General features: G+C 48.0%; 2 protein-coding genes across 3 annotated transcripts; one reads left to right on the forward strand and one right to left on the reverse strand.

The window, feature by feature from the left end:
- Window positions 1-1,340: 1,340 nt before the first annotated feature.
- tecpr1b (tectonin beta-propeller repeat containing 1b) lies at window positions 1,341-8,741 on the reverse strand. The gene is made up of 24 exons (XM_068749915.1): window positions 8,517-8,741; window positions 8,246-8,428; window positions 8,031-8,153; window positions 7,788-7,910; window positions 7,317-7,491; window positions 7,101-7,201; window positions 6,914-7,015; window positions 5,889-6,016; window positions 5,219-5,802; window positions 4,948-5,066; window positions 4,699-4,854; window positions 4,463-4,612; window positions 4,193-4,350; window positions 3,909-4,036; window positions 3,629-3,725; window positions 3,411-3,507; window positions 3,244-3,323; window positions 3,095-3,151; window positions 2,835-3,009; window positions 2,617-2,752; window positions 2,381-2,473; window positions 2,164-2,270; window positions 1,952-2,071; window positions 1,341-1,490 (listed from the first exon to the last, which is right to left on the reverse strand). The coding sequence occupies exons 1-24, from the start codon at window positions 8,739-8,741 to the stop codon at window positions 1,341-1,343; spliced, it is 3,567 nt and encodes a 1,188-aa protein (XP_068606016.1).
- A 2,972-nt stretch (window positions 8,742-11,713) lies between these two features.
- bri3 (brain protein I3) lies at window positions 11,714-14,276 on the forward strand. 2 transcript variants are annotated; one of them, XM_068749476.1, is made up of 3 exons: window positions 11,714-12,198; window positions 13,363-13,471; window positions 14,132-14,276. In XM_068749476.1, exons 1-3 carry the CDS (start codon window positions 12,051-12,053, stop codon window positions 14,262-14,264), a joined length of 390 nt encoding a protein of 129 aa, XP_068605577.1. In that variant the 5' UTR covers window positions 11,714-12,050; the 3' UTR covers window positions 14,265-14,276. The 2 variants fall into 2 exon arrangements, with proteins under 2 accessions (XP_068605577.1, XP_068605578.1); XM_068749477.1 differs by having other exon boundaries at window positions 11,714-12,181; window positions 13,334-13,471.
- The last annotated feature ends 1,535 nt before the right edge of the window (window positions 14,277-15,811 follow it).

Below are 15,811 nucleotides of genomic sequence, written 5' to 3' on the forward strand. Positions count from 1 at the left end.
TTGTGTTGTCTTTTTGTTGTCTTAAGATTTTCATATATATCTGTAAACATATCCACGGACACTGCCGGTGACACGTTTGCTGTGTGGTTCTTCATCACCTAGCAGCTCCTCTTCACCTGTAGATGATGTCCATGTCACTCGCGCCACACAAAGCGCTGCTCAGTACCGCAGACGATGCTTCAGTTAAACTTGAATTTATTTAAGGAAATGATTTGACTCCAGTATATTTGCTTCACCTTGCACATTTGAACAATGTAACTTAATGTTGAACTGTAACTGATGTATGTATAAATGTTGTTGTTTTTCTGTCTGTAAATTGGAAGAGCTGTAAATGAGTTCTAGGAAGGAAGTTTCATTTTGTAATTTAAAGCTAAGGTGATCAGAGGAGCAGATCGCAGTCGCCGGCTGAAGCGGGTTTAAATTACGACCCGAAAGCAGACGCGAAATCATTCTGTCCTTTCAACTTGTAGATTTTAAACATATTTTTACTTGATATTTATCATCCATAGTGCAATTGAATGAAATGTTCATAATTGCACTGTTTAATATGAAAATAAATGCAAATTAACTTCTAATTGTGAGACTTTGATTTCACATTTCAATGCCCTTGGAAGATAAATGTTGAGGCCATCGTGCAAAGCAGTTTCAACAGTCGATGCCATATCGTGGTCGTAGCGGTTAGCGCGGACGTTAGACTCGCAGGTAAACCTTCCTTCCCTTGATGCAGGCAGATCGTGAGCTGATATATTCCGTAGTTCTCTCTGCAGACATTTGTCATTTTAAGTATTTTCTTTAAAAGGGCCTAATGGGTAAAATAAACAAAACAACACAGAGAATTAATTCAACAAATGCATAATAAATAAATGAATAAATAATACATGCATGTACGACAACAAAACAACGAGATTCTAGAAACCACAGCAGGCTAGAAGTGAGATTGTTTGTGGTACCCAATCCTTAAGCCCTTTATCAAAGTCCCACCCTCTTGGGTTCTTACAGGAAATTGAATATAAGAATAAAAGCTATTGCTAGATCGCAGGACACCCAGTAGTCAAAGAGCAAAGACATGCACCCACTTCTAGATTTACATTCTCACAAGACGGGAGGCCGTTCTACTTAAATGCTCGTGTGCTTCCCTTTTTTGTGATTTCCATTTGGGAAATGATTCTCACGAAGGAACATTCATTCATCGATCAGGAGTCCAATCCAAGCAGAATCGATTCTGTGGTACGGTTGTGCATTCCCTTTCCATGAAGGGATGAAGGTCCGAGGAGACAAAAGGTACAATCCAGGCACCAACGGGGTGAGGGCGGAGCAAGGGGCGGAGCAAGGACAGCCGCTTACACACCCACAGCATTCCCGTTCACTTGTGCCGGCGGAGGTGCGAGGAGCGGGCTTCGGGGAGGACCAACCTGAGGAGGATGAGGGGCACGAGGGGCACGTGGGGCCTCTACCGAGTTCCCCCTCACACTGACGTGCTCCCATCCTCCCTGGAAGAGAAACACATGCAACTGACGAACTTAATAAAAATCAAACCGCTGTTTATTCAGGTTGATTTAAAAGTCCTGCCCTGCGGGTTTAATGATCTCTGCGATATCGGGGTCCGGGTCAAGCTGACGGTTACTCCACATAGGAGGAGCAGACTATTAGGCTATTAGGCTGGAGACTATTTCTACAGCCGCTTCTTGATAAATAAAGCCAATCAGAGGATTTAATCAATGCACAGATCGGGTTTTTCTGATTGGCTTCATCTAAGAAAATCTATTTTACAATTATTTAAAACTTAAACTGCATTAAATACTGGTTTTATCTGCCACTTTGTCTTTCTTACTAATTAAATTCTGCTAATAATAAAAGGTGAGAAACATAATAGGGGTTGATATTTTCATGCAACACAAAAAAATGACTACAAAATGACTCCCTCAAATGTTTACAGATTAGAGGGACTCACCCCTATGCCGTAGTCCCAGGACAGGCCCTTCGGTTGCATGGGCCCCACCCCCGCCCTGTGGCACACAGCTCCCGGAGTCTCGGCAGTGAAGCCTGGAACTCCATCTGCTATGATCCATACCTGGAGCGAACAATGACACCATCACTATCCCTGGTCAAACGTGTGACGGGTGAGGACGGGTGAGGACGGGTGAGGACGGGTGAGTCGCTGACCTGGTCCAGCGGCCCGACAGAGACCTTGGTGACGTTGTTGGAGATGAGCTCCCAGGCGGAACCCTGGGGGTAGCTGGGGGTGAGTCCCTGTCTGTACCACAAGTTACCTTTAAGACAGAGAGACATAGAGGGTAGGTTGGATTTTAACCAATTAACTCCAGTGTGTGTGTGTGTGTGTGTGTGTGTGGGGGGGGGTCTATCATGCTCTGTCACTCACCGTTTTCATCGACAGCAAAGACGGAGGTCCGCCCCACAGACAGCTGCCTGAGAGTCTGCCGGGCGGGGGAGGGGATGTGGTACCAGCATTCTCCTGCGGATGGAGAGGAGCGCTGGACGTTTGTCTACATTTGGTGCCTCTACCCAAACAATAAAACCTTAGCCCGTCTTTAATGTGAATTTGTGCTGACACATTCCAGACTCTAATTTTAACGTCAACACTTCTCTTCGACTGACCTGCAGGGTTTTGCAGGGATACGGATCCCCTGTAGAACACGGCTCCGTCCTTGGCGATGGCCCAAACCTGGCTGGCTCCACCGATGGAGATGGACTTGAAGGGCTGGTCTGTGCCGACATGCAGCCAGGAGCCGCCCTGCGACACCAGACACACCGGAATTAGAGGGTTTCCTTCCATTGTTGCAGAGGAGGGATGAATTTCCCACCACGTTTCTCACCGCAGGGTTTTGGGAGCTGACTCCGAGACGACACAGAACATCTCCTTTGTCGCTGAGGGCCCAGACGGGGATCTGATCCATCCTGCTCTGGGTCAGGCATGGCATCAGAGAGATGTCACTCAGAGCGATGGGCGGGACCTGCTTCCACGGGCCTCTCAGTGTGATCTTACACTTCCTGTATGAAAGTATGAGTGATTACATTAATACTGAAGAAACCAAACCATCTGTGTGTGTGAGTGAGAGAGAGAGAGAGAGATTACCTTGTCCATCTCCTGCGCCGAACAAAATCTTTTATGGTTTTGTGGCCGTGAAATGTCCTGTAGGAGAGATAAGTGAGAAAAATGGAACCCCTCCCTTTCTGATTCCTTACTCTGAACAGAGTAATCGTCATAGTAACAGAGTAACGCACACAGGGAAGTCTGCAGCGTACTGCCAGCCTTCTTTGTCCGTCCCTCCAGTGACGTTGTCGTCCACCGTCCACTCGGACACCTGGAACAGTTTGGTTCTGGAGAATCAGCAAGCAATGAAACAACTGAAGTGTGTATGGAAGAGCCGTTCTGACTCAATCCTCCTCACCCATGACCACTGGGGGGAGGGCGGGTGCGTGTTGCCTTTGGTGCACTCCTTCAGTCCACTTTCATCGCTCCACATAGGCCGGTCGGTCGGAAGTCCTCTGCAGGTAACACAAAAAGCAACAACAACAACACACAAACAGTCCTGAGAACGGCCTTCACACCGGGAAAAGCAGAAATGTCTGGATAATCGTCAAAATGTTAAAGAGGAGACATTCCTACTTGTCTGTGTATCCGGTCATCGGGTTCCATCTTTGATTCTCATACAAATGAACACTCCTGACGTCAGTCTGCTGGTGCAACTCAACCGCATCTCCTGCTGCTAAACCAAACAGGCGCAAATAAATACTTCTGCATGCACTGTGTGCGTGCACGTCTCCTCGGCCTGAACAGACTCATAATCCACGCAAAGCAGCTAGACGAGCAGCTGGCAGCAAGAAGAAAAGCATGAGAAGCGCCGATTCCTAGAAACGAGACGTGGGAACACAGGGGTCAAGTTTACCAGAGGTCAGCTGTCGCCCATAGCGACCACTGTAGGCCCAGGCGGTGCCATCCCACCCGATGCCCCACACCAGCCCGAGACTGTTAGACTCTACACCCCGCAGGTGGCCCGGGACCTGCCGCCAGAACCTGCAGCACCACACCGTTAGCATCGTTAGTGTCGTTAGCACAGAGCTGCGCATTCAACCGCAGCACACGCTAGTGTGTTAGCGACATGTTAGCTGACAAGAAGCAGGAAGTGAAACAGAATAAAAGCAGGCGGCTACGATTTGGTGTCAGTCTCACATGAGGTCACAGGGCGGGGTGTGAGCCGTCACCTCCAGGGCGAAGGACGGCTCATGGACCATGATGTCCCCCTTTGAGGTTGTGGACCAAATGGCCTGTCTGGATGGGAGGCCAGCGATCCCTCGACACTCGCAGCAACAGTCAGACAACAGAGACAACTGAAGACACGAGGACAGACCGCGAGACAGCGGGGGAAATCAGAAGAAAAAAAATACACTCTGCGTGCGGTTTCTTAAAACATTACGACGCTCCTGTGTTTCTGCACGTTACCCAGTCATTCATGTCCTTCTGGCTTTGTGCTGCCAGCACCAGAGGCCACCTCTGTCTGGTCCTTTGTGCCGTGTACAAAGCAAAGGCGTAGAGGCCGTCCCTGAGCACCGGCACCAAAGCTGTCACCTCATGGATGAACACATGAAGGTACTGAAAAGAGTAAAAAAGAACACAACAAAACATGAGGTCATTTTATTCGTAGGCCGGTTCATGAAAACGGAAGCGCTCCCACTGACCTTCTTCTCGTCATACTGCATGTAGTAGACAAAGAAAATGCTGTCCTTGGCGCCGCCGGCCTCGGTGGACTGCTCCAGAGCCACGGCCACGTCCACCCAGCGCTGAGGCTTCCAGTCTCTCCACCAGCGCAGCGGACCTTTACGCACCCACACCGACTGCAGCCACGCCGAGACGGAGAACCGAGACAGAGGACCTGGTTTAATCAGTCACTGCTAAGAGGAGGAGACCTGGAAGGAATCTGCGCTCACGTTGCTCCTCTCCAGCGGTTTCTTGCTGATCTCGTCTCGGCGCCGCCGCTGCTGCTGCTGCTGCTCGCTCCAGGCTGCAGACTGGACCGGAGTCAGCGACAGCGAGCTGGTGAGAGGACCTGACAGAGACAACACAAAACACGCAGATGACACCCTGAAGTGTGTTTCTACATGTACACAAACACACAGGTTTAAACATAACCCTCCGTGTGTCTTCCACCATTGGTGATGATGCGTAACCGTTAATGGCGTGAATCTGAAAACACGGCACCTGTGGGACTGAGCCAGCTGATCTGTGAGCTCGCGTCCACATCGCAGCCGCCGCCGGAGATCCAGGACCACACTGGCCCGTCCTCTTCGCCAACACCCTGAGGGGTCTCCAGAGTGCCAAGGGCATAGGTGGCGCAGGCGCCGCCGTCGGCCGCCTGCGCGCTCCTCGCCACCTCCGCTCCCTCCAGATCCACGTTCATCCAAGGAACGCCGTGTCCCACGGCCTCAGGGGTCGGCAGTACGGGAGCCGGGGACGGATCCTCGCCCTCTTCTGAAATGGAGTGCTGGGGTGTGGCGGTTTTGTCGCGGTCTGAGATCAGACTGTTGATGAAGCTGTCGCTGGCAGGGATGAACGGTTTGGGAGCATCCTGCTGCGAGGCTGAGGGGGGCGCCTCTGTTTTCAGTAGCGATGGCGGCGTGTCTGTTCCTCCCAAAGGGACCACAGAGGGCGCTGCCGCCTCCAGGACCGGGGCGTCACGAGTGCCGTGCGGAGGATCAGCAGGACCCTCTGAGTCCGAGTCGGAGCATCTCAGGACTGCGCCTTGAGAGACCTTGTTCAGCTCGCCGCCGGCCTCGTGCTCGTTCCTATCACACGACGCACAAAGAAGGAAAACGTAGTCAGACAAGTCAGTTTCACTTCAAGAAGGCTCAGCCCCATTACGGAAACAGACCTGGGCGGAACGATCTCTCTACTCCTGCCCCATCGGGCGGAAACTGGGATCCAACCATTCCCGCTTGGTTCCGACGAGGTCACGCCGATCCTGAAATATAGGCCGCGGTCCTCGCCGACTGCCCACACCTGAAAGTCAAAGTAGCTGAAGCTGGAACAAAACGATGCCATCTCAATTTGATTGGACAATTTAATTGTAATGAATGTGAAATTAAATAACATTTGATTCACTCTCCAGAGACCTTTCGGAGACCTTAGTAGGACACAGGCGGCCGCTGCTTTATAAAGGCCATATACAGTAACGCCGGCGCCTGCCACCTCACACGGGCCATATCCATAATCACAGGCCTGAAATATGAAATACGGGATGTGACGACGACGACGACGGCTTGACCGGCTTCTAATTAGGGAGTCCCCCATACGCCACGCCAGTTGGGGATATAGTCTGGATATATAAGGCTGGGCCCGAGGTGCTCGTGCTGTTGCTGGGACATTGGCTGGAACGGCCGACTGCGCTCGTGTTACAGAGCAGGACTGGAGAACGGCGGTAGAAAAGCTGGCAGAGGTGCTGGGGGGGGGGGGGGGCAGGGCGAGAGACAGAGGGGGGGGGGGGGGGGGGGGGGGTGAGGAGGTGTGAGAAGTGGGGTTTGCAGTGCTAGCAAAAGTCCTCAGCAGTGAGATACAGAGTGAAAAACGTTCTGCCCCCGAGCCCAGGCCTGTTGTTGCTCGTCTTGAAACCGGATCCAAAGTTGAAGGGGAAGTGGGTGAGGGGAAGGCTGCAGCCGGACACGCTACAGTCGCTGGCCTGGGGTGCAAACGTTTCATTATATTGTTGATAACACCATTTCATTGGCTAAATCTCATCTTGTACACGCTGACATGGTGTTTTTTTGTGTGTGTGTGACTGTAAAGGAAAGAATTAACATCAGCTGAGAATATTTGCGCAGCTGCACAAACGTGTGCAGCAGTGCATGATCGGGTCTGGGGGCCTTACGAAGGGGGGTAACGACGACGCTGCCAACAGACCTGGTCATTGAGCCCTACATCCACAGTGATCATCTCCCCTCCGATGCTGATCCAACCAGAACCGCAGGGGTTGTGGGAGTTAACGCCACGCCTGAACCACACCTGGAAACACACAAGTTAAAACAGCAATAATTAGAGATTTTTTTACGGTTTTATTTTTTTTTGAACGCGAGGAGACTTGATTCACCTTATAGTCCTTGGTGACCACCCAGACCACGCTGGCTCCAACGGCCACGTGAGACGCTTCGGCCTCCTTTCCTGGAGATTCCACCTCAGCCCACGACGTGCCTGCCAACAGATGAAAGTGACACGGAAAACGGAGGCACAGGTCATATCGAAATACGAGTGCATAAGATGAGAGATAAAATATAAGTATTTAAAATGGGTAAATGTGAATGCCAACCAGTTGGGCTGTCCAGGCTGAGGCCAGTACGGACCAGCAGGCTCCCATCCCAGAGCACAGCCCACAGCAGGTCCCCAGGACCGGCCGATAACTGAGCCACCTCCTTGGGCGCATCGACTTCCTCCCAGCTGGAGCCCTCTGGGACCCGAGGGTGGACGCCCTCCCTGAACCACACCTGCAAGGTAAAGGTAGCACGGTCTCTATCTTAAAGTGACACATCTGTAAAACAATATATTATATTTGTATAAATCATAAATAAGATAATTGAATGTGTTCTTTAAAAAAATACTTTAAGTATTTAGAGTAGACAAACTGGATATAGTGGCTCAAGAGGAAATTATGAGGTTCTACTGCCCACTGGTGGCCAAATACGTGAACTGCAGCCGCAGAGAGAGAGAGAGAGCAGCTTGCTACTGCAGTGTCTGACAGCAATCTGAATTTCCAGCATGTCTGTCCTTGCAGCGTACTAACCTGCCCTTGCTGGGACACGCCCCACAGGTAGGGGTATCTTCCAGACTGGTCGCTCATCTCCCAGCCACCACAGCTTATGTCACACAGCGGCAGCGGGGGCTTCCTGGGATTGTCCAGAGGGATCTGCAGGGAAGCAGGAGGCGTCCATCAGAATCTTTAGTCTCAACAGTCAACTGTTCTGCCCTGAATGTGATTGACTGACAGAAATCTACCAGCAGTATGGCATTAACAGAGAGTCTGCACCTTTGCCCAGGTGCCTTGTGCTATATATCTCCTGTAGCGGATCCACCGTCTGCGACGGACACACGAGTTCCACTTCTTGTCTGGGGAGAAATTTGCCGGGAAATCGACTGCGTACTCCCAGCCCTGAAGAGTTTGAGACATTTTATGTTGCATCCGCCACTATTGAAAAGAAAAGAAAACGAATGGCTGTGTGCGTTTTGTGTGTCGTTTCGTACCCCAGTCTGGCTGGGCTCTCCTCCGCAGCTCTGATCCACATACCAGTCCCCCTCCCACTCCCAGCTACGAGAGGGCAGCTCGAAGCTGTGCAGCGGTTGGGGATTAACCCCAGCCACGTCGCTCCACGGCCAGCGGTCAGTGGGCAGCAGCGTGTCGGTGAAGCTGTCCACTGGGTTCCACCTCTGACCACACATACAGCAACAGCCAATCAGCACTGATGACATGCTGCGTGCCTGGAGTGAGGGAACCAACATCACGGCGTGGGCTGACCTGGTTTTCGTAAGTCTCCTCCCGGTAGCGGATGGGGTTCTCACTGGGCATCATGTTGAGGTAAGCATGGTGGTCACAGCCGATGCCCCAGCAGCGCCCCTTCCCTGCAGTTACACGCTTCAGCTCCAGAAGCATGTCGTCAGCTCGCTCCCACCGCTGGCCAGCTGTGGAAAGGCTGTACACCCTCCCGTACACGTCCACAGCCCACAGCAGAGTGATGGGCATGATGGCACCTGATCGGAGACAGCAAGACTTCTCTCGATTTGTTTTTCTGGTATGTAATTTATGCCGCTGTGAGTTCAGTTTTATTGACATCTTGAGGCAGTATGCCAGGAATAAATATTATATTTGCACGCAGCACTGGCAGGGACAGAAACTCACACTCAGACGGTCAGCAGTTCACCAAACTACACACATAAAAATATCCGCGTCACGATGGGGGTTCCCTCTTGCTGTGAGGCGGCAGCGCTCACCTGCTCCACCTTCAACATGATCCCAACACAATGATCAGAGACGTTTACATTTAATTTGACTATAATAGAAAAGCTTGAAAATGTAATAAACCTTGTAGTTTATACAGAAAATGTCAGTTTACTTTCAGAATTCTGCAAATAAAATGTGTGGAAACAGTCAAGCTTGAAATGTTTTAGCTTCTGTAGTGTTTCTATCACCGGACCGGAAACGAGTCTTAATTTGAAATCCCTGACCGGAAGTCCAGTTTTATTCCTGCTGAGTAGTTTGACGCTTGCTTTATCGGCTAATACTAATCCGTCACGGTATTGACTGTCGCTTTGCTTCAAACGGAACCTTTATTCTGTTCATTTTCAACGAATTCCGAGTCATTTAATAAGAACCAACCGACTTGATCCCCACGTTTGACACACGCAGAAGTAACGTAAGACTCACCGGGAGTAAATTCTGTTCGGATGACATTTCGTGTAATTTACTTCAATAAACTCCATGTCGATTATAGCCTGCGGCGGAATTGACGCACGCGCGCACGCACACAACAGGTGCCTCCAGTAAATCCAGGGTCAAACGATCAGCCTACCTGACCCAAGAGAATATCAACAGACGTGTCCATCATGACACCGTGAAGATACCGGCCCGTGTCCGCGGCCCACGCAGTGAAACATAAAATACAAATCCACGTTTAAACACAACCGAACCCACGGCGTAACGCGCGGACAGCTGATATGGATGCCGCGAAGTCTGCAGTAATCTGTTTACATGTCGAGGGCGCAGCAGCAGCCGCGGAGCCCCGAGGGAGCCGCGGACACTACTCACATATGATGCTCGGTCACGGGCAGCGTGTCCGCAGAGGAACCGGGACACCGGTCGATGACATTGCGGGTAGAGGAAAGATATTTAATTCACATTATGGACCACAGGAATGCCCAAGTCCCGAGCGCACGCCAGGAAATGGAAGGAGTGCTGCTATTGGTTGGAACTGCGGGAGCGCAGGGCTTCGATCGCCCATTGGTCGAACGAAGGAACCTGTGGTGTGTTTTTTTTTTTTTTTTCTAGAGTGATTGACACGCCTCCGTCAATAATTTATTCTGAGCCAAATGAATTATTGAATCTCTCGTCTTGGTTTTAGGCTACTGGAATGGTGACATTAAACCCAGCCAGGCAGTCAAACGTCACGTCTTTTTATTATCAGTAGTTTATCTGCTATTTAAGCAGAACAGCGGAGGAAAATGGATGGAATTATGGCGTTAAATAGAATTATGTAATTCCATAATAGTGGAATATATATATATATATATATATATCTCGCTTTCTTACTATTTCATCATTTTTATATTATTTTACATTTTAAAACTGCTTATACAGAACTCAAACACAAAACAGAATTATATACATTGAGTTCCATTATAAAAGAACAAAAGTGACTCAATTCATTTTTAAACTATACATATTTCTTACCTTTTTTTTCTTTAAAAAATCAGTATGGAATATGCTATTTTCTTTTTCTTGCTATTTCACAACAGTTTCCCTGATAGACTGTTGCATATAGGGCACATTCATCTACGAAGTGCTACACAAACTACCCTCGGTTGTCCCACTAACACTGCACTGGAGGTGCGAGAACAAATTTTGCTTCTAGCCGACATTAACAAAAGGTAATTTGTCAGTAATATTTATATGTGATGCCTGGCCTGATCAGAGCTGATGGAAAACTACAAAGACAACACTGGCCTGGTCCACAAATAACACATTCTGCACTGAACATGTGTGTATGGCTGCCTTTTACACTTTCTGGATCTGAAAGTAAACTTAGCAAAACAAAGAAGCCTCTTTTATTTATTTACACGCACACTGCAGTGCATGTGTGTGTGTGTGTAAATGAATATAGCGCCAGATGAAGGAGGCTCCTGATGTGGCAACCAAGAAATAATTGAGAAACCACAAGATTGAAAAAGAGAAATAACTTAATGGAGTATTCATTCTTTTTCCAGTGTCTTTATTTTTTATAAACACACGGAGCTTTCTTCCTTATTTTGCTGTGTGTTATTATCTTAAAAGGGCAGAACCCAGCGAAATAAATCCTGTGTGTGTCAGGGAGGGAATATATGATGAATATATTTATGAGATAGAATGTTAGGGTACAAGTACAGTCAAACAGTAGTATGTATTAGAGTACAATTACAGTCAAACAGTAGTATGTAATTACAGTACAAGTACAGTGAAACATCCTGTCTAAGAGGAGCATTTCAAAAAAGCCCTAACCCTTAGTACATAAATCATCGACATTTAACAATACAAATAAAAATAAATTACTCCACAGGTGCAAAATAACAATACATTAAAAAGACACATAATATGTACAACGTAGGCGGACCAAAAGGTGGGGGGGGGGGGATTGATCCGGAGAGAGTCGAGATGACGGTGGCGCATGAGGACGCGCGTCGATTAGCTGCGTAAAAACGCACGTGACTCTCATCGTTAGTCACCTTTCACTCACTGGCTCACGTTGAAAAGTAACACAGGATGAATTTTTACGTGTTTCTTTTATTTTTAATTCAGGTTGGATTTTGTTTTTGTGCGCAGCGGAGATTTTCGCTGCGCGAAGAGCGCACCAGCAGCCGCACACAGCCGTGAACTGTCGTGAACCGTCGCTTTAAGAAGCCTTCGCATGCGCAGAGGCGCGACAACAACAGCGCGTCACATGATTCCTCTCTTGTGACAGAACCCAGACTGGAAGCGAAAGCCGTTCGGGTTCCATCGGAGTCGCGTCGGTACCAGAGGACCAACAGCAACGAGGGAAATGGAGTCCAGTTAACCAGAGGGACTCAAACCATTCCTGCCCTTTAACGCGGTCGTTCGGTGAACATTTGGGACTGTTGCGCCAAACGGGACAAAAGTTGGCGCATGGAGAGGGACGAAGTTTCCTTTTGGCGCAGCGTCTTTTCTTTGCTTCCGTTGTTTCTGCCGCCTCTGCGCGTCAAACCGGCGCCTCCGACCTCTGTCTGGCGCAGCATCGGATAAAGTAGGGACTTCAGCTTTAGTTCAGGACAAGCCGAGGACGCGATGGTGGACAACAAGCCTCTTCTCCAGGACAGACCCCCCGCCTACAACGCAGCCCCCGCGGCGTATAACTACGGCCCGCAGCAGAGCAGCTATGGGACCATTGCGCAGCCCGCCCCGCCGCCGCCGCCGCCGCCGCCGTACGGCCAAGGCAAGTAGCCCCGGTTCGTGTCGGACATGTTCACCAGGGGGCCAGACCGGAGGGGAGCTCTCCCCCTCCTCCTGCTCCTCCTCTGCCTCCTTTTTTAAATAATAAAAGTCGCTTCGTATCGGCCCATCGGTTTACATTTAACCAAACTCGTTCTAAAAAGATTACTTTCGTTTATCGTGTGTCGCAGCTCAGGTTTTCGTGGATTAGGAGACGTAATTGTTTGTCGGGGCTTGTGTTTTTTAAAGTGCGGTGATTGGTTTACATCCCGCCATCATTCGGCGCTTCGTGGGGGGTTAATGGTGAAGTTCTCGGCGCTACGTCATCCACAAAAATGGAAATGTCAAAAAAAAGGAAGTGGAAATGTAACTTCCTGCATGCTCAAATGCTTTTTCTTGTTTTTTAATAATAGTTATCATTGTTTCATGTAGTAAATAATACTATCAGTATTATTCTGTGTTGGTATTTGCAATATTTCTCATTCTAAAGTTATTAAATCCCCAAACCCTTTGCCTCAAAGAAGTTATACTGTAGTAATGATTTCTGGCTGTCACTTTTTGTTTCCGGAACATCACTCAGAAACTGTTTTGATATTTTTCCATCACGCTTTCTGACACAACAACCATCTACTAAAGCGGTGACCTGCATCGTAACTCAGCCACTTTATAATCTGCAATTTTTCCATTTTCACAGTTACTATCGTAACCTCAATCTGTGAGTGGGAGTTCTCTCGGAGGAGGATTTCTGGCACGTAATGCCAGAACTGTCCAGTATTTAAAATGTTATGTAACCGTCTCTCATGCGCTGAAGATTTTAAACATTAAAAGTCTTTTAAATTTATAAACTTCACATTCTCAGATGTGCAACTCTCAGGAATTGCATTTGCCAGGTTTGGGATCACGCGGCGTGCCCACCTCTCTCATAGGGAGGCATCCTTATCAGAAGCAGAGCTGGCGGTATCAAAGTTCATTGTGTCACTGGCTGAAGAGGAAAAACAAACCGTTTAATCCTCCCTAACGCCCAGATCAGCCTCTGATTGGTTGCAGCCACGCTTAGACCCTCTGAATTACATAAATGTAAAAAAATCCAGTGGAATTATTGAAAATGATGTCTATTATATAAATATAAATATATATATATATGTGTGTCTCCCTCTGTCAATCACAGCGTACCCATCAGCCCAGATGAACCCTGCTGTGTCTCAGCAGCCCTACCCTGGCACTTACACCATCGTCCAACCCTCTGTGGTGGTGGTGGGAGGCTGTCCCGCCTGCAGGTGAGGATACACACACACACACACACACACACACACCCGTACTATGTAGATAACATCACGTCTAACGTGCATCAAAAGGACTGTTCCACGTCTGAAACCAGATCACGTGTGTGTCGTCAGGCCTTCAGTGTCATCTGATGTGAAGCGGATGTCATTCTGTGGTAATGACGGTTTTACGTCTGTGCTGAGTCAGCGTCAGATGATCTGAGCCTCTAACATGTGACGGGGCTGATCAGGCCACAAACGGGTCAAAGTCGGCGCAGGAAAACGGTTTACAAAAACGGCAACTGGAGCAGAATCTAATATTTCCTGAGTAGATGATGAATTATTTCCGTTTACTATAAACAAACAAGCCGCGTCATTGTGACACCGCTGGCATTTAGTAGCTTTTTATCTTCCGCTTCATCTCGGTTGAACGTTGCAGTCACGAGACCACAGACGGTGACTATTGACGGCTTTTTAATCTCTCTGACCTCATTCTGTCGTCTTCTGCAGATTCTTCTATGAATCTAGAAAGATGAGTGAAAAAAAAAGGTTTTAAGACTCGAGCATAAATTAATCAATATATTGTTTATACTTGAAAGAGATCAAGATGTCTTGGATCTAAGTACATTAAGTACTCTCTCTCTGTGTGTGTGTGTGCGTGTGTGTGTGTTGCAGAGTTGGTGTTTTGGAGGATGACTTCACCTGCCTGGGAATCCTGTGTGCCATCTTCTTCTTTCCCTTGGGGGTCATCTTCTGCTTCGCCCTGCGTCAGAGAAGGTGTCCCAACTGTGGCGCCACCTTCGGCTAGAGGGCCCAAACACCTTGCACGAAATCACACACAGGCACAGACACGCGCACGCATATAATCTATACGGTCTTTTTGTTTAGTTCTCTTTCCTTAATATTGTACATGTAATTGTTGCCATCATGTTCTATACAACAGATCAAGATATTACCATGGCGTTTGTGTTGGAGGCACGTCTCCTGGTCGAGGATCTGTTGTCGGTGCCTTCACTACACGTCAGTCATGATTTATTATGTAGATCCGAGAGCCTGAGCGGATTCCTTTCACTTTGACAAGCCAGAATGATTGATTTTTTTTCTTTGCTTGCATGCTGCGTATGTATTTTTTTTTTTGTGGATAATATTGTACTTGGTAGTATTTTTCTTACCACAGCAGCCATTTAGATCACTGATGTATTAGCTTGTACACAAATCCGATCCTTGGTTTGTTTGTTTTGATTGAGTGAGACGTGGAGGTCTTTGGATGCGAGCTGTCCGGCTGGAACAACGGACAGAAGAGCGTGCACCCTATCATGTTATTTCTTGGGGCCATATTTGCACTGAGCGTTTTATTGATGATTATTCTGCTGGGTAGTTTTTCCAGGGCCAATGCAGACCTCAGGTATGTACAATCAGAATCCCCCCCCCCCACAGCCTCAATCACTGTTTATCTCTGGACTCTTTATATTGAAGCGCTGACTCCTCCTTGGAGTTGATTTCCCTTCATACAAGCATGTGGAGAGTAAATCTTTCAGTACTGTGTGTAATCTTTTTACCTTAGAACTCGCTGACAAGTCGCCCCCCCCTACCGGACAATCAAGAATATGTTTGTCCTGATGTGTGGACTCTCCATGTCTACGTCTTCCATCGCAGCAGGATGCTGCGTAACTGTCAGATGACGATGTGGGAGGGACTTTAAAAAAAACCTGCTTTGGTGAACACGAAAGGCACGCACTCGTGATTGAGGTTCTTACTTTTTATATACGAGTTACTGTAATTAAAGATAAATGCAACTTGTTTTAGTTGACTTTTTTTTTGCAAATTCATAAACATAACTCCCTGTAAATACACCGGCGTAGAAAACTGTTACTTATCATGTGATAGTCACAGAATAAAGCACAGGTTGAAGAAATGTCTTTATTTTTCACAAAGCAGAGTTCATTAAGGATGTGGGCTGAAGACCAGCACGTAATGATAACGGATGAGGACTGTCAAAACCCGGTCACGATTTGAAGACTAAAACTACAGTGGACATGTTTGGGTCGTTAAGGCAACAGTCCTGTCAGTGATGGTCTCAATCTAAAGAAAAATAAAATGTAAAAGGGAACAATATAGCGTCCGTCCCACAGACGAGTGGACTTGTGGGTGAAGATCGCTCTGTGCCTTTTTGGATGAAGCTCAACATTCCTCCACTGTTCTATGGCAACAGAAAAGCTTTTCCACTTATCGAGCAACATCAACGGCATAAATACATACAAAACATTTGTTTCTCGTTCTTTTTAAATACCACTGCTAAAAGCAAAGGGACCAAAAAAATAATAAAAATATATAAGTCTTAAATATCTGTGCTGT

Source organism: Brachionichthys hirsutus, chromosome 16, assembly GCF_040956055.1.
Source record: "Brachionichthys hirsutus isolate HB-005 chromosome 16, CSIRO-AGI_Bhir_v1, whole genome shotgun sequence".
Classification (NCBI taxonomy): domain Eukaryota; kingdom Metazoa; phylum Chordata; class Actinopteri; order Lophiiformes; family Brachionichthyidae; genus Brachionichthys; species Brachionichthys hirsutus.